A 22,202-nucleotide genomic window follows, 5' to 3' on the forward strand; every position below is an offset into this window, starting at 1 on the left:
CTTCATTATACACGGGCCATGAAATGATGGATGAGCAGGAAGAGCTATCAATTTATGGATTCTCTGAACTAAAATGACTAAGGCTCTTATTAAGGGGTGGATGGCTGGGGATGTTCAATAGCATCCTGTTTGCATTGGGGATGTCACTGGCAGTGTGCCGTGGACTTAACGCACACCCTGCTCTATCAATATAGACAGTTCCATCAATAGCAATGCTCAGAACCGTTCTCAAACACTACTCAGACCAAGATACAGTGCTATAGCAAAAGCCAGGGTTTAGAGAAGGAGAGCTTATAAAAGAGCCCCTCTTTTAATCTTGACCCTATAGGAAGCAGGAAAGATTAAGCTGGGGACAAAGAAAGCAGGAGGCAAAGATATCATAAGACAAGTATCTGGGAAAGATAGCAGTCAATTCAGAGAAAATTACTTCTAGAACATACTGTATCATTGTGGACCTTAATATATTTCTGTCCCTGGAGAGTCCCCTAAATACTGTTCTCAAAGATAACTGGAAAACATAAAAAAAAAAATTGGAAAGAAAATACAGATTTCTCAGACGCCTTAAATGCCTATCTATTAGATTATTTTTGCTCTTGAGTCAATAGCAATGAATAAGAAAGGCAGCAATTTTGTCATACAGCGGACTCGCCCACATCTCAAAAGACAGAATTGAGACCAATATTACATAGAATTCCTTAGAGAATTATGTATTTGTTAGCTTTTGGATCCCCTTAGGGAAAGAGCATTGATTGACTTATTCTGCAAGTCTACTGCCTTATAGAGTATTGAGGAGACAGGAGGAACAACATCTGATGACTGAGCTAGCCCATGTTGTTCCAGGCTGGCCCATGTTACTGACTACCTCAGTCATTTCTCAGTCTTCATTTGTGTCACCTATTAGCTGGAGAGCCCCTCAATAGCCTGCGTTGGTTGATTTGTCAACTTAATACAAACCCAGACATATCTGAGAAGATATGTCTTTCAATCTTAATTGAAAAAACAAAGCCTTTAAAAGATCAGCCTTGCAGGCAAGTCTGTAGGGCATTTTCTTGATTAATGATTGATGTGAGAGGGAGTGGAATCAGACACTCTGGGAATGGGGTCTGGACATAAAGTCATTTGTGCTTCACGTACCCCTTAGCCACACAGCCTACAAGCAATCTGGATAGTAATTTAACTCCGCTGGAACAGCGTTGATATGTTACAGTTGAGGGTGCAGGGAGGCCCTCTGTCACTGGTGACACTAAGCTGTGTGCTGTATGCTGACTGCAGCCTGTCACATGAGGTGGCCTTGTGTCAGCACTGCAAAAGTTTGGACTTTGGATTCGGGGATTAGGGAAACTTCACACACATGTGGCAAAGATGGGTCCTTGGAAGTGCTAACCCAGCACATGCCTGGGGATGGGAGGAAATGAATCTGTTCTTGGGGTTTGAGTCTTGCGGGGCACTGCGGGGTACTCGGGATTTTCTACTTCTGATTTCATTCCTTTTCTCAACTGAAAACAAGCCGTCTCTTAAAGAATTTATCCTAATGTAAGACATTAAGTTAACATGACGCAGAATGAACAAGGCAGCCATATTCAATAATTAAACAGCTTGCATATTTGATGACACGCCTTGCTTGCCTTGGAAGTCTTGGTGAACAGCTGTGGATGACTTTGAAGGCGACTTAAAAGTACAGCGCTGACAAGAGCCTGCAAATCACCGCATTAGGAATTAGACGGCTTTGTCCCATTAATATGCAAACATCTTTAAGTTGTTGACAAAAATGTAAAAACATTTCCTGGGTACACATAAGCATGGGTAGGCAAAGAGGGTACAGGGAGGGACTAATATGTTTCTCCCCAAACAGGCTGCATTTGTGGAGCGTGGGGAACACTGACGCTTGCTCGTGGATGTCGCTGACACACATCTACTAACTGCGCGGCAGATCTGGGTGTGGTGTATGTCAGGAAGCCTGGGTTGATTGGCAGGTGTAAAATACATACATCGATGTAGTTGCCATTGATGTAGTCGGAATTGTTGTCTCCGTCCAGCATCTGCAGCCGCACCCGTGAGTGATCATCTGCAGAAGGAAGGAGAAAACAGCCATGAAGGAGGGCGACTCCCAAGGCTGCCCCAGCCTCAGAACTTGTGTGCAGCACATAGACTCTCCCCACGCACGGATCGGCCTTAAAGATGGCGGCAGTTTGGAATTTGACGTCCCTTGAAGGCTTAGTGCCAAGCCTGCAGTCTTATGGGAACTAGTGGCTCCAACTGGGGAGATGAAGAGAAAGCTTCACCAGGCACTTCCTATCAAGATATTTTTCTCACCACATGGCCAAGCAATAAAGCATACTGATAAGGGCCTGGAACTTTGAAAACACGGGCTCAGGCAAGCCTTTCTTCTCAAGTATTTTGACACAGCAATAGAAAGCTCACTAACAAGAAAAGTAATAAATATTGCACACCTTCTAAACTTTCCATTTTGCTATAAAGGTTAGAATCTATAGTTTTTTAAATAACAAATGTTTTTCTTTTAACCACTGAAACACATACACTACTGTAAAAGCTAGAGACTCATACGTGTAACTCTTAACCCACAAAAGTTATTTCTTGAAAGTTTGAACAGCTTCACCAAATCACATACAAGGCTTCACATGCTGAAGGCTGCCTATAACGTCCACTATTTTAAGAATGAGAATGAGTGTGTTTCGAACCAGTTTTTTCCTACATGTATCTTGCCTGCGTTATAAGCCGAGGGGTGGTGGGTCGTTGGTGGGATGGATGTGTGTGGACTGTTACAGTCTCTGCGTTTTCCAGAAGAGCTCATGCATGTGCATGGCCATTGTAGAGAGCAGCCTAGACAGTTCTGATGTCACCAGAGATTCTGAGAGAAAGATGCTCCAACAGAATCCAAACGCGGCTTTTCAGCACACATCAGTCTCTTAGCTAGCTCCCCCAAAGGAGCTGACCTTCTGTAAGCTTAGGTAGATCTTCAATTTGCCTCTTCATGATCTTATATATCAGTGTTGTACATGTCTTTCTCCCCTACAGATCAGACCTACTTAAGAATAGTAGCCATATAGGAAATATAAAACATTATATATAATATATAAGCATGCGCACAGAAGACATCTACCATGTGTTTCTTCTCTCCATCTTGTGTATGTGTTCCAATGGAGCACACCATTGCCTTTTTTATTTTATGAATAAGGGGGAATCCAACTCACAAAGAGGTATCTCTGTATAGCCACTAGAAAGTGTCACAGTGCCAAGTGTGGGTGAGGGTGTGGTACAACAGGAACTTTCGGATGCTGACGGTTAACATGAACATGATTGCGAACACCCAGAAATGAATTTGCTATCGTGTAGTAAAGATGCAGACAGGCATCCTATGTGTCAGCAGCAAGAAGCTGATGCTATGTGCATCCTGAGGGAAATAACAATGTACCTAGAAATATTGCTTACAATGAACAAAAGTGTTAATAACTTAGGAAGTGGGATGCTACTTAGTAATGACAACAAATGAACTACAGATACATGCACAAACTACATAAGCACAAGCCTCAGCAGAGGAAAGCCACCCACAGAACACTAGCAATGCTCTCTGCTGACCTTTCTGCATAGATGGAATAATGTTCTACACTGTTGTGCATAGATGCAATGTTCTCCATCACTGTTGTGCATAGATGCAATGTTCTCCATCACTGTTCTGCATAGATGCAATGTTCTACACCACTGTTCTTCTGCATAGATGCAATGTTCTACACCACTGTTCTTCTGCATAGATGCAATGTTCTACACCACTGTTCTGCATAGATGCAATGTTCTACATCACTGTTCTTCTGCATAGATGCAATGTTCTACACCACTGTTCTTCTGCATAGATGCAATGTTCTACACCACTGTTATGCATAGATGCAATGTTCTACATCACTGTTCTTCTGCATAGATGCAATGTTCTACACCACTGTTCTTCTGCATAGATGCAATGTTCTACATCACTATTTTTCTGCACAGATGCAATGTTCTACATCACTGTTCTGCATAGATGCAATGTTCTACACCACTGTTCTTCAGCATAGATGCAATGTTCTACACCACTGTTCTGCAAAGATGCAATGTTCTACGTCACTGTTCTTCTGCATAACAGTCCCTAGTCATGCATAGTAACTGAGCACATGGATTGTGGTTAGAGCGAGGAACTGATTTTTTAAATTAAAAAAATTATGTGTAGAGGTATTTTGCCTGTGTGTATGTCTGTGTAACATGTGTGTACTTAAGGCCAGAAGAGGGCATTGATCTCCTGGAACTGAAATTGTGAGCCATCTTGTGGGTGCTTGGGAATTGAACCCAGGTCCTCTGGAAGAGCAGCCAGTGCTCTTAACTAATGAGCTACTTACTTCTCCAGCCCCTGACTTTTTAATTGTATTTAATTTCAATGACTTTAAATTTAAATAGCCATATGTAGTCAGATAGCTACCATACTGGGTACTTAGTATGACAAAAAGAATAAAATGCTCAACTTACAATTTCATATTGATTACATGTTCAAATGTTAATATTCATGCTATACTGGGTTAAAGAAGACACATTATTTTGTTCTTATTTTTGTGTGTTTCTATTCAGTAGCAATGTCAAAATGTTTTACAAGTGGCTCATATTATACATTCTATTTTTTTTTCTGGGATGATTCTGCTGGGAGGTACTCAAAGTATGGGGAAAAAGAAAATTCTTACTATCAGATCGCTGTAGTCTCTGTCTCGTTCTCGGTCTCTGCGTTCTAACTCAGGCCTTATGCATGCTAGGGAAATATTATCACCGAGCCACAGTCCCAGGCCAATAGTGATTGCTTCAGAGGTGGAAGCAGCAGGCTGTGATCAGAGCAAGGTACACCGGGGTCTTCTGGGATCCTAGCTACTGTCCAGGTCTAGACTTGATGGTGGTTTCCTGAACCTTTGCCTTACAAAAATATGCTAAGGAGTCTACTTTGAAGATATTGTTCTGTGTGAAACACACAAGATACAAAAGAACAAAAGGGCAAATACTGTGGGGCTCTGCTCATGAGGCTTCATGGTGGGAAATGACACAAGGAAATGCCACAGACATCAGTAGGGGCTGGGCTGAGGAGGCACAGAGAGCTGGTTAGAAACTCCATGCAGTTCCACATCTGCAAGATAAAAAGTATTCTGAAGATGCACGGTGGAGACAGCTGTTCAGCAGTGTGAGAGGCAAATGCACGCTGGACGGAGTCCAGACAACTCAAAGAAAGCAAGAACGCACTCAGCCAACCCTTCCTCCATTCTCTGCTAGAACCCTGGTCTCCATGGAAACAGCCCCTTCCAGGATGGTAGGACACTCACGGACTTTCAGTCTTAAGAGCCCTTGGCTGGAAAGATCTTTCCGACGTGGGCATGCCCCCATTCTCTGGTGATGTACAAGGCAGTAGCAGCAGGGACCCTAGCTTGCTAATGGAGAAGGCATACATTATTGATGTCCATTTGCTAGAAATGTCTAAGAATTAGGAAAAGGTTAGGAGGTATTCTCTCTTTCAGAGTTAAAGTAAGCGTGAACGGTGAGAACTGAACCTACCTGTCAGGAAGATACAATTGTTCCTTAGTATACGTTCAGGCTCTGCCTCAGAACTGCATAAATACCCAAATCTATGGATATTTATATTCTTTCTATAAAATGTCATACTCTTTTCATGTAACCTATGCAAATCCCCAGAATACTTTATCTCTATGATGGAAATGTGAGGTGAAGAGTTGCTCTGCCGTACTGTTTAGGGAATAAGGACAGGAACTCGGCACCGACTCAGTACAAAGATGGTCCCCTAACCTCAACGGTGAACTCAGACAACAATGACTCTGCTGAGCTGTGGCAAGGGTGAAGTGACGTGGCCTCCTCTCACAGGAGTGTTGGGAAGATCAAGCACGATTGTATATATCAGGGTCCTGGAGCAAGGCCTGTTCATTCCTGCGTTAGTCAGATTTTCATTGCTGAGACCAGACACGTGAGAGACAACTCAAGGGAGCAAGTTCCAGAGTCTCAGAGGCCTTTCTATCCTAGTGAGGGAGGATGTGGCAGATCAGAGCAGACACCAATACAGGAGAGGCCCAGGCCCAGCACCAAAGGTAACACCTGCACTGGCCTACTTACTCAACAGGGTTCTACCACTGCCCAACAGTGCTCCCATGTTATGACTCCATGAGGGTCATGTCTGTCCATGGATTATGTTAGAGCCCATCAGCTGGGAACCAAGTTACCTCCTGTAACAGCTCCTACCAGGAGTCGCCGCCTCTCTTACGTGAATAAAAGCAGTATTCTAGCAGAAGTTGCATAACACAGTTCAGATCACTGAGAGCAGGTGGTATGCTTAGAATACAGCCAAGCTGGATGAACTAAAGGCCCAAGCAGCCAATCTCGGGGGCAGGAGGGACGGGGCTAATTTGAAAGGGAAAGAGGAAAAGGCTGAGCCACACTCATCGACTCCCACATCCGAATTGCCAGGCAGCTACTCTGTAACTTTTCTTACTTCTGAGCCATGTGCCATGGAGCTTAAGGTCCCAGGCTCTGGAGCCAGAATCCCAGAGTGAGCCCCAGGCCTGTCAATTTCGGTTGTGTGACCTTGAACGAGTAAACTTAATTAGTGCCTTGATTTCTCCCACTGGAAAATGGGAGTAGTAATACTGGTGACATTGTACCGTGTGAGGATTCAGTGAGTTAATATAAACGGTGTGTTCAAAGGTGCCAGCTATACTCACGGGAATAAAAGCTAGCAGTCAGTTTAAGAACTGTAAATGGCACAGCGTAAGACCAGGTCATTTGTCACCTAGCCTCCGTCGTCTTTGACTCTCTGTCAGATCTAAGTTGGCAGCAGCTTTCCTAAAACACATCTTTTTCCTTTCACCGCCTTAATCATTCAGCGACATCAACAGCGGACGGAGCAACAGTGGGTCATGTGAGCCAAGGACTGTTAATACAGTCATTAAAGGGGATTGCGCTGGCTTTTGGCTATTTGCCTGGGAAGGTTCTGTGGCAGAGCGAGGCAGAGCAGGTCGCAAGCCAGCGCACCAAATGCATGCGTGTGTATAGTCAGCCCTCTGTATCCGCCTGCTCCACGGCTACAAACTGGATGTGGTCAAATTGAAAATATTAGAAAAGTGTGTTTGTGTTGAATCAGTACAGATTTCTTTTTCTGTGATCATTCATTAAACAACACACCGAAACATCTCTTCATCTAGCATACACGCCCTTTTAATTACTTAAAGTGTCACCGTTAGGACATGTCCCTAGTTTACATGCTAATATGTCCTGCTCTATGAAAGGGACCTGTGACTTTCCTGCACACGCTGTGTGGAGTCCATGTGCACAGCTACACACAGTGCGGCCACTGGAAGGAGGGGGCTTCTGTGAGGCTGAGATTTGATGTGATTTTACATACTGCAACTACCCACATGCTATATATTGTCTTCATAATCAGAAAAAATGCTGTCTCTATTTTTATCAGAAAACAAAACCAACAGAAATGAAAAAAATTAAAAAAGAAAAAGACAAAGCCAATAACCTCCTGGCTTGGAAAGAAAATCTCAAGGTAAACTTCAACAAATGTTAGCATGATTTTGATTAGGACGATGGCACTCTGGGTCATTTCCTCAACTTCACTGGAATGTTTTCTTTAACATATAGGCATTGTGTTTTCAATCAAAGAAAAAGAAGCTATTTTCCATGCAAGCCTGATATCCAGCTAAAACACAAGGAATGATTGCATCATAACCACAGATCATCATGTTCTCCATCATAAAATTAACACACTCAGCTGCTCTGGGAAGCTCCATCTGCATAAAGACAGCTAATCCCCAAATACTCCAGATAGAGGAAAGGGGCAAATGCGTCAAGACATCCCCAATACACACTCTCTAGCTTCTCACATGACTCCATATTAACCTCCTTCCCGATCTCTTCTTTAAATTTGCTCTCATTCGAGTACATGACCAGCCACCTGTACATCTGTATGTCTTTGTACATGACTCCTGTATCTGTCTGACTCCATGTTCCATCCGGGTTTTGGGTTGGTTGGTTACTTTCCTTGAATGTACCTTTTCTCACTTGGGGTATTGATATTTTGGGGTAAGAAACCAGCACATGAAGACCTGGTTATAGAAACTACCACTTATTGTTGCCATTGGCCTACGCTTTCCATGTGTACGTGTACTGGTGTGGGTGGGAGGCGGGCACGGCAGGTGTGTTGTGCCATGTGGAAGCAGGTCTGTATGTGTAGCTAGGAAGGTGCTGGGGGGGGGGGGACACTGAGCAAAGCTACCAAGACACAGTTGACGAGGGAAGAAGCTCATGTTGTACAACATGATGGTGGCAATGATTGTTCCCAAAAATCCATTCTGTATCTTGCCAAGAACTGAAAGAGATGGATTCAAAGTTCCATGATAAACATTTAAGGATGAGAAAGGCTGATTACTCCATATCGTGTGCACATGTACTGGACAGTCATACTGTACTGTCGTCCATATTTAAAATTACTATGTATCAATGGAAAGAAAAAACTTCAGAAAACTGTTGTGGCTTAAGAAAAAAAAAAACACTAAACAAGTGAAATAGGTCTTTAGGCCCCAAATTCTCCAAACATGGTAGTTATACCATTTTTTTAAAAAATCAAATGACATTATTTTAAAACACCCCAAGTAGCTGCAAACGCTGTCACGCCCTCCTAGTATACTGAACAATATTGGTAATAGCTTTGTAATTTTAACCAACGTGTGAGCAGCTCTCCCAGCGGCAGGAAAAGAGCCTGAGATTTACACACTTTCATCTCTAAGCAGTTCTCTCTCTGCTAAATATTGATGACATAGTTAAGTTAAATATTGAATCAGAATTCCAGCGACCTAAGTAACATCTGGCCTCTGAGAGGCAACTCGAAATTAATTTGATTTCCAGTGATTTCCGCAAAGTATGGCTTTGCTCCTTCTGTGGTTACGTCCGACCAAGGATTCTGCTGCACCCACAGCAAGGTTCAGTCTGTGAAAGAGGCTGGAGTGAGCATCACCCAGAGGGATGCTACCCATTGCTGATTACACTGGTGTTCCCAGATATGCAGCTCTGGGCCCCGGACAGAGGAGGTAAGCTGGTTCTGACTGCAGGGGTCTCCGCATGCAGACCCAGCTTGGTATCAGTTGGCTGGTGCCTTGCCTTGTCTGTAGCTTCTCCACGTGCCTCCTCTACCAGTCTCCTCTGCTCAGAACCTTCCAGACACCCCCACTCTAATTCTTGGCTTTTCTGAGTTTTCCATGTCTTTCCAAACACGCTGCCTCAGTCCTTACCATTTGTCTGTCTACCTGAATTTATGCTAAAAGATCCTGGATTCCAGATCCTTTCCATCTAATGAAACATTTGATCTCTTCCTTCCTCTGCCCTGGTTCGCACAGCTGAGCCTGCGGAAGACAGCTGTACGCTGCTGGTGTTGCCCCATTAGCAGAGAGAGACGAACTTGGCTCCAATATAAAAATCCCAGGGAAAATGTCTTCAACCTGGGCCATCAAAATTGGGTCCCTGGTTAAGCTAATCTAGAGGGAAAGATGAGATCAAGTAACCCCCTCTAGTTTCTGATTAGCACATGCACTGGGAAAGCAAGGCTAGCTCCAGCAGGGGGCAAACTCAGAATGGACCTTTCTCTTCTGTGCAAGGACAGGCTTGCTGCCACCACCAGTGCCAAGTCAGTCTTTACTGAACAACATCTCCCATCAGGACTCCAGCCTCTGTCTGTAGGCTCAACATGGCCCACTACTACAGCCCCCCACCCCTGGGTGGTTCCTGGGGTCTCCACGTGCTCGGTGCTCCACCACAGACTCTCATTGTGCCCTTCTCTTCTACCAGAAGATTCTATCGAACCGTTCCCATCTGCCCCATGATTCACTAACTCATTTCTGGCACCAGGTCCCTTCCTTAATTCCTAGAGCAACCCCTTTCTTTAGCTATCCATCAAGAGCGCACCTGAATGTTCCAAAATGTCCCCCAAATTTACTCACTAGCTTCCCATGTCACTGCCGACCGCAAGCCCATTCCTGATCTCTTCTTTGGATTTGTTCTTATCTGAGTACATAGCCCGTCCATCTATCAGCCTCCTGTCCATCTGACCCTTCACATTCTATCCAGATTTGTTTGGGGGTGAGTTGCTTTGTTTGAATCTACAACATACATTTCTCACTTGGGCTACTAAAGATCTCTTAACTGACTGTTTTTCTATTTCACAGTTTGACCAAAAATTTCCAGTGCATGGTTGATGAACAACACATTCTCATTTAGTGAAATTCCTCTGTTTGTGTAATAAAGAGAAAATGACCTAACGTCCTCTAGGTTGTGGTCTGGATTCTCCCCTTCTCTCTTTCTGGCATTTAACTCTCGCCTTTCCATTCCAACCACCTAGCTTTCCCTCAGTTTTGCAGATTCAAGTCCCCTACTGCCTGTGTGGCAGTGTAACAGGATTGGCTTACACGATGTCCCCTCTGTCAGTCCTTCTCTTCTTATCACTTTGTCTTGTCATGTTCCATGTCACACCCTCAGGGGGGTCTTCCCACACCTCCAAATAAGTCAGTCTCCCAAACTCCAACTTTAGTGGGATCATGTACCATTGGTTGTGCCCTTAACGTGTGTCTCAATCATTTGCTTCATCATGTATAATCACGTAATTCCTTCCACAGCGCCTCCAACTTCTGCCCTGGGACTGTCAGGTTCATGAGGGTAGGGACTCTACCAACTTTGTCACTGTAGTGCCTAAGTGACACCCCAGTGCCTCGTGCCTGAAATTTCCCACTCACCTCTCCGCTCTGTCTGCTCTCGCCTTGAAGTTACTACTCTCTTCATCCTCTGCCTCAAGTTCTGACTTGTATCCTGCTCTCCCACGAGGGTCCTCCTGGACCACATCCTAAAACCTGAACCTTGCACCCCACACCATCACTCTGCCTACTCAGTTCTCCCATTCCAGCGTCTCTTCGCAATGCACATTCTATATCATGCCCTTAGTGGCTGCTCAGTCTGTTCTGCGGTCCTCCCGCCACCCTGTCTATTGGGTGCCCCGCTGGGTCTCTGATATACACAACAGTGTCTAGTGTATATGAAGCACACATGTAAACATATGTGGAGGCAGGGATTTCAACTTGGCTCAGGACCAGGCGCATAGTAATTAAATATGTATCTGTTGAATAAATGGCAAAGAAGAAGAGAGAGAATCTGCCTGGGAATGCCGTGCCTATGGATTCTGGCTCATTCTCTTCTCTACCAGTACCCCTTAATGGGGAGCAGCTGCAAAGGGGCTGCCTCGTTAGCTGGGAGATTTGGTGATTGCCTTTGCTTGGAGTTAAGTATAACCGGCAATTGCTGAGAGGATTAGAAGGGCTTCGTCTCTGTGTGTGTGGTGGCGGTGATGGCAGACGGAATGCTCGCTTCGATGTGGAGAGGGCCAGCTCAGCAAATTTATAGTGTAAATAAAGGAAAAGCTTGACTTACTTAAGAGCAAAGCCAATAAACAGTGTGGCGGCGCCATTAGCACCGTTTTATATGCAAACACGGCTGTGAAACAATGAGTGTGATCATTACGAGCTTTCTTCATGGTCTCCGGAAAGCACCGCGGAGAATCTCTATGATATGTGCGCCGCATCCCACAATTCCTCACGCCAAGAGGTGGGGCTGCCCTCAATGCCTTGACTCCATGATGCAGACAATCTCAGTGAGGGGAACTGGCCTTTCTGCATTTATTTAAATCTCTAGGAAGGCAGAATGCCAACTGCCATCTATGCCTATAAAGACATAAGCATATATACATGGGGACACATACATGGGTTGGGTTAGGCTAGGTTAGGTTAGGTAAGGATTCTTACTCTCCTCTCCACTCCCAAATCTTTGCATAGCTTCCATAATAGCTAAGAGGTAATCTCTCTCTCTCTCTCTCTCTCTCTCTCTCTCTCTCTCTCTCTTACACACACACACTCAAACACACACATGGTCACACATATTAATGAAGCAGTTTCTGAATGGCACTACTCACGTTAGTTAAAAGCACTCCAGTAGAGTCACAAGCACAGCTAAGGGAACGCACTCTTGGGTCTTCTCCCCAGTGACCCCGCTCTCAGATCACACAGCCTCACACAGATACGGGGCAGAGGCTATTGTCGGGTGCTTCTCCCATTCATGACAGAGCTGGTGGTTTTTCCTTATGCATGTACAGTATCGAAAACCCCAGTTCATACAGAGTACATCACTAGTTCTAAAGACCTGGGTGCTCTACTGTGGAAACACTAATAACTGGCAGGTTCAAGGGATCAGTGTCTCAGGGTATGTCAACACAAAAGCCTCAGAGATGATTACACACATAGTCAGCTTAGAGATGCATTATATCATAAATAAATGATACACAGTCACATAAAATATACTCACATAAATAATGAGTTAGAAATGACAGACGAATCTAGAGAGAGTTTAGAAAATGTAGCAAACTGGGAGAGAAGTCCGCGCACTTGGAGAGGCAGCCAGGTACTGCAGAGACAGAAGGAGGGAGACCGGATGGAGTAGCTGGACTAGGGGGAGTCTCTGGGTGACATCATCCCTGGAAAGGCACACGAACAGGACAATCCAATGTGGCAATGTGGAGAGAGGACCAAGAGGAGACAGGGTGGAAAGCACCCAGAAGATAGGAAATGTGACATGCAAGGCCACAGGCAGCCACGTCACACAGAGATGCATGCCACAGCCCAGCCTGGGGAGAGCCGGCTCGCTGGTCACAGGGATGGTGACTATCAAGTGGCAGGATGGCACTGTGTTTACCTGAGGCTATCGTGTGATGCCCCAAACTTCACAATTCTGATTTGCTCAGTCTTCGTGCCTTCATTTTAAATGACCCTATGATTATTCTAAGCTAAGAAAGAATACGACAGGAAGGGCAGGAGAGGCGGCTCGGCAGTTACGAGCACTGGCGGCTCTTCCAGAGCTGGGCTCGATTCTCAGCACCCACATGGCAGCTCACAAATGTTTGGAAGTCCAGGGGATCTGACACCCTTACCTATGTGCAGGTAAAATACCAATGCACATAAAAGAAATCATTAAAAAGATTAAGACAGCAACTGTGATGAAGACAATATACTTTCTTTGTATATTGGGAACAAAGATGTCATTTTAATGTTAGTCCACTTTTATAACAGGCAACGCTCTCAGAAAATTACCACATTAGGAAGGTTCATGACTCACCCAAGATCATTCAGATAGAGGCATGATGGGACCCCAAATGCAGCCTCCCAACCCCAAGTCCTACGCTCTCCCGTTTTCCCTCCAGGGTCTTTCCTGATCACTGCTTCTCCCTCTATCCTCCCATCAGATCCCAGCAGGACCTCAGCAATGTAGTTCCACTTGACAGCCGGAGACCTACAATTTCCTGCCTGTCTTGGCCTGTCTGTCTCTCATGCTGGAAACCTACGGTGTCAGCAAGATTTCAATCTGCTCTACTTCCGTGTGGATCTTCTGTGAACCAGCCAGTCAGCCCTTCTGTCACGTTACTCCCTTCTGCCCTAGTTGTATGGCTTTGAAAACAGATGCTTAAATAGTAACTACCTCTTAGGATAGAGGCTCAAAGATTGAGTACTGGCTGCTTTTTCAGAGGACCCAAGCTTGATTCCCGGCACCCACGTGGATGTTCACAACCACCTTTAACTCCAGTGCCTGGGGATCCTATACCTTTTTCTGCCCCCCTCAGGTATCAGGCATGCATGTGGTGTATATGTGTGCAAACACACACAAACAGACAAACACACATACACATACAGACTCACACATGCACATATATATTCTCACACGGACACACATGCAGATATACACAGAAAAAAACAGACACACATATACAGATACACACAGACACACATGCAGACATACACACACACACGCACACACACACACACACACACAAACACTCATCTCATGCTGTCCTTACAGAGAGCAAACAAGTTTAAGTCTGTGTAAATTGCTGAGTGGTGTGCAATCTAGTAAATGCTAGCTTTCATAGGTTAACATATCCCCGATCACAAGTGCTTGGAACCAGAAATGGGAATTTCGGGGTTCTAGAATACTGCAGGAATACATAAATACACACATACATACATACATAGTATGTATGTATACACACACAGACACAGACACACACAAGATCTCTTGGGATGAGGACCCAAGCCTACAGGTGAATTTCATTTATACCTCACACCCTCCCTGAATGCACAGCCTGAATTGTAGTTTTATACAATTTAGAAAATCATTTTGTACTGTGGAATGTCATTGCTATGGACATTTCCACTGTGGCATCTTTTCATGCTCAAAAAGCCTCAGATTCTGGATGTCAGATCTTCAGAGTGAAGATGCTCAACCCCAGTTACGTTTCCCTCATCATTTGAAGGTGTTTCTCAGTCTGGAGAGGTAGTTCTGTGTGTAAGAGTGCCTGTGGTTCAAATTCCCAGGACCCACGTAAGAAGCCAGGGATGGCCGCGCCTCACCTGTTACTTTAGTGCTTTGGAAGGGAGAGACAGGACACTGGCTGGAGTTTGCTGGCCACCAGCCTAGCTCCAAGATAAGTGACAGGTCTTGTTTTAAGGGACTAAGGAAGCGAGGGGTACAGCAAGACTCAAAGCCCTCCTTGTATCTATGCATATCCACGCGTACATGTATGTGTTCTCAAACATGCATGTGCACATACCTCCCTTCAAAGCATTTCACAAGTAACCTACAAGACAAGCATTCAACTAGACTTCCTGGAGAAGCAGGCTTGGTTCTCTACTGCACACAACTCTCTTTTAACATGGCATGGCCTTTGGAATTCCCAGAACAAAGACACACAGAACAAGGACACACTATACTGAGTACAGGACAAGAACCCTGTCGCTTAGTGTGTGAAAGAACGCCTTGCTTGGACTTTAACATGAAGTGGAAGAGATTCTTGGTCAGGGTCTTGCAAGTCATGAGAGAAATATGGATTCATCCACAAAGCAAGGCTGCAGTGGATCTCAAAGACCATGACTGGGAAGGCCTATGTAGGCCAGGCAGACAGACCTGTGTTCCTTCTGTAATCCTCTATGATGAGTTAAAGACAGTCACAGTCATTTTGCCTGCTGGCTCTGTCCCAGGGCAGGATCAACAGCTGATGCCATGATCTCTGCACTGTCAGTGTTCAATACTGATCAAGTGTCCCAGAGTGCCAACTCTCTTCACCAAGGGGAAGTCCAACTCTAGACCTCAGGGCACATTTCCTGCCCATAATGACAGTGATTCAGCCACGAAACCCTAAGCTACCATGGTGTGTTTTAAAAGCTAGCCAATGAAGCATTCCATTCAAGCATGCTGAAAAGGCAGCAGTTTGCTTTTATATTGTATCCAAAGAGAAGACAAGCCTTGGCTGGAACCTTCTGTGTTCTGTGTAAGCCCTACTCTTTTCTCTGTATAAAACATATCGACAATCTCTATTGTTGTGATGCTTTGAATGAGAATGGTCCTCATAGGGCCATGTTTGAATACTTGGACTCTAGTTGCTGGCACTGTTTCAGAAGGATTAGGAGGTATGTCACTGGGGATGGGCTTTAATGTTTCAAAAGTCTATGCCATCCCAGTCAGTCAGTTACTCTCTCTCTCTCTCTCTCTCTCTCTCTCTCTCTCTTCTTCTCTCTCTCTCTCCACCTCTCTCCATCTCTCTCTCCTTCTCTCTCTCCATCTCTCTCTCTTTCTCTCTCTCCTTCTCTTTCTCTCTCTCCTTCTCTCTCTCTCTCTCTCTCTCTCTCTCTCTCTCTCTCTCTTCTACTTGTTGATAAGGATATAACCTCTCAGCTACTGCTCCAGAGTCATGCTCCCTGTCATGATGATCACGGAATCTAACCCTCTTGAATTGTGAGCCCCAAATTAAATGCTTTCTTTTATAAGTTGCCTTGGTCATGGTACTTTGTCAAGGCAATAGAGAAGTAACTAGGTAACTGTTCAATGTGATAGCCGCTAGTATCATGCTCTATTTAAATCCAAAATAATGAAAATGAAACAAAAGGTAAAGAATTCAGTTTCTCAGTCATAACAGCCGCATCCCAAGCACTCAGTAACCTGTGCCTTGAATGGATGAGCAGGTCTGCAAAAGCACCGGAAATGTCTGGGGCATCACTCCCATAGAAATGTACTGTCAAGACAAGGAATGTTCAGGCAGGCAGCAGAATTTAGCTGTGCTTTCACGATCAATAAAACAAATACACGGCTCCCTTGAAATTCCTGTTCCCTCCAAGTTTGTTCTTTTCTAAGTAACATGGCCTGATGGGCGAGACACTCCCAGTCAGGCCCAGGCTCAGGCTCAAGCTCCTTCATAAACAGCCTGGATTCTGCTAGGTGGCCACAGTGGGCCCATCACCACCTTGATGCCATCCTCCATGACTTGGAGCAGTTGAATGCAGAGGATGGATGGTCTAAGCCCTGGGAGAAGGAGGCTCATCAATCTGCTATGCGTCTCGGCATGGTTACAGAACATTAATGAGGTTGGGCTCGATTTAAAAGCTGTCTGAGGCATTATGGATGGCAGCGCTCAGCTTCGCAGGCGCTGGGAATTTCTGAGATATAATCCTAGCCCTTTTGCTAATGAGCATTGTGATACGGAGACTATCATTTAACTTCCGAGTTTCGCTTTCCTGCCCTTAAAATGGGGCTATTACTGACCTACCGAACCCAGTGTCCGGAGGATTAATGCGCCAATGTGTGCACAGCTCTGTGCACGAAGCCTGCTGGAAGCCATTGCTTCTATTCATCCTCATGCAGTAGTTGGGAAACATTAGGCCTGGGATGTTTACTCCTTCCAAATGCATTTTCTTCCTCAGCGTTGTAACATGACCCACATTAGCTACACCTTAAATCTAAAAGTAAAATCAGGTCCCCAGGGAGGGTGCACTGATGTAGCTGGGGTCACAGACAATTTTTCCTTCACTTAGCACAAGTCTTAACACTAGCTCTTGCAGCAGAGATGGAGGCAGTAATTGCACAGTATATCCTCACTGCATGAGCCTGGAGGCCAGTCCTGCCAGGCGCACATGGCCATTGTCGCTTACATGCAATGATGTTTCCGTATCTGTTCTTCATTCTGTTCTCGTCCTTCTTAGCGGAGTCCCACGGCGCCGACTGTCCTTCAAAGAAGCTCTGGAAGAAAGAGGAAGTGACACTAAGCATGACAAAGTGAACAGAGGAGTCTTAATGGGAGGGAGGTGTCCTTAAAACGTGGTGGGCGATGGTCAAGCAGGCACCAGTCACAAGAATGAGGCTATTTTATCTTTGGAATATTGTGTTTGGCTTTTGTTAAGTGCAGTTTTGCACTGGCTAGCCTCTCACAGAGATAGAAGGTAAAGAGAAAACCCACAATTTATTTGAATAATACTCTACTGGAATATTTGATGAAGAAAAACATTCCCCAAATTTCATTGTAAGTTTTCACTACTCTTTTTAAGACACATGATGGTATTTTTTTTTCCCTAATTAACCAAAGGATTGTTATTTGGGGCTAGAATGGGAAAGTAGGAAAGCTAAACTTGACTGTGCTCGGGTTTCATTTCAACATGAAAGTCCAAACTTCCAAGCATGAACAACGCCACACCGTATGGATGCCCTTCATAGATTTCCCTAAGATATAACGGTGCCATCCCCATTTGTCTTACCAAATCAGGGTCTTTTCCTCTTCTCTAGCTGCGTTCTCACAACTAACAGGCTGGAGAAGAGCCCGACCATAGCTGGGTCCAGCCCCTGGATTTTAAGCCCTGTCATCGGTGGACCCATGGCACAAAGCGGCAGAAGCCACCACTTCATGGCGTGCAGGAGCACAAGGATCATACCACCAACACGAGAACTAAGTAGTAAATTTCCCATCTTCATCTAAGGTCCCTTAGTCACGAGCATAAAAAAGACATTCTACTTTTGAAAAACATTTAAAATATATTTATCACTGTGAAAAATCTTAGGGAGCGTGTCTGCGGAGGTCAATCAGTTAAGAGCACTCCCTACTCTCGCCGAGGACCTGGGTTTGGTTCCAAGCACCCACATAAGGGCTCATAACCATCTGTAACTCAAGATTTAGTGGATCTGATGCTCTTTTCGGTCCTCTGCGGGTACACCTATGCATGTAAAACACTTATACGTATAAAATAAAAATGAATTTACAAGAAACCCTTAAGAAAAGACAAAGATCAGAGGTTCTGTGTATGAACAAAAGAAATGACAGCCATTTATTACTGGTTGGAGAAGAAAGTACCTGAGGATACAGAATAAATAAAAATGAAATATTTTCAAGTTATTGATCAATGAAGACAATAAAACACAGTTAAAAGCTCACCAGATAATTCCACCTGGAACAAGACCATCATACAACCAGGGGATTATAAGCACATAGGCTATGACAAGCTACAGCATGCTAACTCTACTCTGCCTTATAATACACATTTAAAAATAGCTCCAGGGATTTCTAAAGTCAAATATTCTTGTTCTCAAAGTGTCTTTGTTATTCTATGAATGACAATTATTTCACAGTTTGAGTAATAACTATTATTTGACTTCTAACAATGTAATTCTACTTCAAGTTTGTCATGATTTAATTACCAATTTCACTTGCCCTGCCTTTTCTACTCAGCTGAAAAGTTCTGGGTTTTTTCTTTATTATTCTGTAGGAAGAGGGAAGAAGATAACCGACTTTGAGGGGGGCGCTGACATCTTCTAGTGAGCCCCTGCTGCAGTTTACGGGGTCACCAGAGGCACAGCGTCATGGGGACACAGACAACCTGCCAAACTCCTGACAGGCAGAGGCCCCTGCGTGGTCTGGCGCTTATTTACCCTTCAGCCGTGTCTTCAGTGTGATTAGGAAGCTTCCAAGGGCCCTGACACATAGCAGTTATGTGTTCCCAGTGTTTCCATTGTTAACTGGTGACCAGGAAAGACACCAGTCAGCAAATGCAAGAATAGCCAATCTCGCCCCATTTCTGAGCTTATACTGAGGACTAGAGACTCAGCTAGAGACTCAGCTAGAGACTCAGGATGAACGAGTTCGTCATCTCAGCCGAGCCTGACAGGGACTTTATAGGGAAAGGCAATACTATTGCTACCTAAAAGGATACGGGTCATCTTGAGATTTCCATCTAAAGATACCGGAGAGCACTTACTTTTAGATTTTACGTTTCTTCATAGTGGAGGTTTTCAGTTAGGATGTTAAACTAGCTAGAGCCTCCGCATTAATGGGTGCTCTGGGGAGATGTGGCATGACGCATGGGTCCCTCACATCAGAGCCTGTGTTAATTACAGTCCTCACGGCTATGGCTTCATACACTGGTGGGAATGCCTCAGTTTCAGAGGGTCCAGCCACGGTTGCTTGCCTTGCACTTGGGTAGGACAGCATGGTGGCTGGAGCTTAGGGCAGAGCACCCAGAGAGCAGAGGGCATTGACCCTGAGCTCTGTGCCTGGCACTGCTTTATTTTGTTCATCCTCAGCCCAAGACGTGGTGCCATGTATATTCAGGGTGGGGCTCTCTACCTCCTTAATGCATGCTGGAAAGGATTTGCCAGTCTCATAGGTGATTGTAAATCCTGTCAAATCGACAGTAAGGAGTACTTGTCACACAGCACCCAGAACCCAGGGTTACTCATCACTCACCACCTAGGGTTACTCAGTACACAGCACCCAGGGTTACTCCACACACAGCACCCATGGTAACTCATCACCCAGAACCCAGGGTTACTCAGCACCCAGCACCCAGGGTTACGCAGCACCCAGCATCCATGGTTACTCAGCACACAGCACCCAGGTTTACTCCACACATAGCACCCAGGGTTACTTCGCACACAGTACCCAGGGTTACTCAGCACACAGCACCCAGGGTTACTCAGCACACAGCACCCAGGGTTACTCCACACACAGCACCCATGGTAACTCATCACCCAGAACCCAGGGTTACTCCACACACAGCACCCAGGGTTACTCAGCACCCAGCATCCAGGGTTACTTAACATACATACCCAGGGTTACTCAGCACACAGCACCCAGAGTTACTCGGCACACAGCACCCAGGGTTACTCCACACACAGCACCCAGGGTTATTCCACACACAGCACCCAGGGTTACTCAGCACCCAGCACCCTGGGTTACTCAGCACCCAGCACCCAGGGTTACTCAGCACACAGCACCCAGGGTTACTCAGCACACAGCACCCAGGGTTACTCAGCACACAGCACCCAGGGTTACTCAGCACACAGCACCCAGGGTTACTCATCACTCACTGTACAACTGCTTTGCATGCAGTCTGTAACCACGCCCCTCAGACATGGGCAGCCTCATACAGAGCAGGTGTATCCTTTTTTTTTTTATTCATTTCTTATTCACTCTTTCTCTTCCTTAGAGAGGCTGAGGCTTCTGACAATGATACCAGTCCATTCTGTTTGGCTTTGTTTTGTGTCTGCAAACCACTAAGTGGATTATCACAGTAGGAGGTCGAGTGCTGGGACGCTCCCTGGGGAGTCAACAGATTGACTGCCAACAGACTGCTGGTCACAGACTGGTTACATGTATTCCCACCCAGGTAGTGTTGCACAGACTGGTTACATGTATTCCCACCCAGGTAGTGTTGCTTTTCAAGCCTCTCCTAATGAACTGATTTGCGTTATAAGACTCACATTGTGCACCTTTTTCTCTCTGGGCAAGAATAAAGAGGTTTTTAAGCTATCTTTTTTAAAAAAAATATTTTAAGAGGTCGAAGCGATACAACTTTCTCTAAGTGACTCAGATTGAAGCTTTGATTAGAATTCAACCTTGAACCAATATTCTCAGGAAGAGACACTACATAATTTATGTTGTATCTTTCTAGAAGGTTCTTTGGAATAGTTTTGTCAAATTCACTGAAAGAACAGCCAGCCAACCTTTGAATCCGCTCAGTGCCTCAAAAGACAGACTGTGTAAGGACGTGTTGGCTCAGGAATTACTTGGCCTTTCCTCTCCTCAGGTGTCTCTGTTCTGCTCAAGCTTGGTACAGACCTAGATTCCTCCCCGCTCTCTCACCTCATGGTTTTCACTGGATACAATTATTTGCAAGTTCATTCAAATCAAATTTAATCAAAGCATAGATGATCTAGGGAAATGGCCCAATGGGAGAGAGCAGAGGGAACATGGGAGGGACAGTGTGACGATGATTATTTAGTGGTCGACTTACATCTCTGGAGCAGTACCTCAAGGACGAGCCTAGGAGACGGAGAGCGATGCCTGCATCCCCAGGACACGTTTTACAGGAGGAGCTTCAGCTACCACATGCACAGTTAGGCATTATGTGTTTAGGGCAGGTCTTTAATATGCAGGTACAACTCAATGCACTAACTATGGTTTTTTATTACAAAAAACTACTTTATGCATTTTGGGGATTTAAGTTAATGGTCTCACTGCACCTTCTGTTAGAATTTTCATAAATATACTTATGCTTTTATTCTACTTAAAATGTAATTAAAGTGTTTCCTCTGACTACTTTAGCTCCTATATACCAAGAAAAGGCAGCAAACCTGGGAACCGCTCTGAGAGAGTAATATGTTTCTGAAACAATAAAAAACAAAACCAGGCAGGCTCCGGTGAATACCAATGACTTAAAGCAGTGCTTTAAGATGCCACGCTCGCCACGGTCACGGGGCAGAAGGAAATTGGACATCCTGCATGCTGTCATCTTTTTCTGAATAGGGAACATGTTCTTGTGATTCAATAACCTCCTCCCACACCCCTCGTACCACCTTCATTTCCCACAGGACACAATTACACATAGCACTGGCCCACCTCAAGAGAACGGTACTCCAAAAATGATGCAGTCTGATAAAAAATGCCATAGCTCTCAGATATTAAAAAGAGAGGAAGGAAACCCTATTCAATAGAAAAGCCGGGATTGCGGGTCAAGTCGGTATGGAACAATGGCCTTTACAGGCAGTGCGGGGTCAAGTGTTTTAGAAGCTTCTGAAATCGAATTTTTCCTCCCTTACTCTTATGAATAAAATCGTGCACGTTAAAACTATGGAAATCATCACCCGGAAAGGAGGAAGATGAACCCATCGGGGCATGCAGAGTCTTTGAACTTTCTTTGTTTTCTGTCCATATTTCTCTTCTGGTTCTTCCAAGCGTTGCATTTTATTAGGTCCATATAAACAATTTATTG

The 22,202-nt window shown here is 44.9% G+C and overlaps 1 protein-coding gene across 5 annotated transcripts in view; it reads right to left on the minus strand.

The window, feature by feature from the left end:
• Positions 1-22,202, minus strand: part of Ptprm (protein tyrosine phosphatase receptor type M) — a 698,333-nt gene that overhangs the window by 73,252 nt on the left and 602,879 nt on the right. For all 5 annotated transcript variants that reach the window (XM_087902425.1, XM_087902421.1, XM_087902423.1 and 2 more), the window contains 2 exons: positions 17,097-17,184; positions 1,989-2,065 (listed from right to left, as the gene is read on the minus strand). In XM_087902425.1, coding sequence (XP_087758551.1) covers positions 1,989-2,065; positions 17,097-17,184 — 165 coding nt within the window. The remainder of the gene's footprint in view (positions 1-1,988; positions 2,066-17,096; positions 17,185-22,202) is intronic.

The sequence above is a fragment of the Myodes glareolus genome, chromosome 27 (genome assembly GCF_982192425.1).
Source record: "Myodes glareolus chromosome 27, mMyoGla1.1, whole genome shotgun sequence".
Lineage (NCBI taxonomy): Eukaryota > Metazoa > Chordata > Mammalia > Rodentia > Cricetidae > Myodes > Myodes glareolus.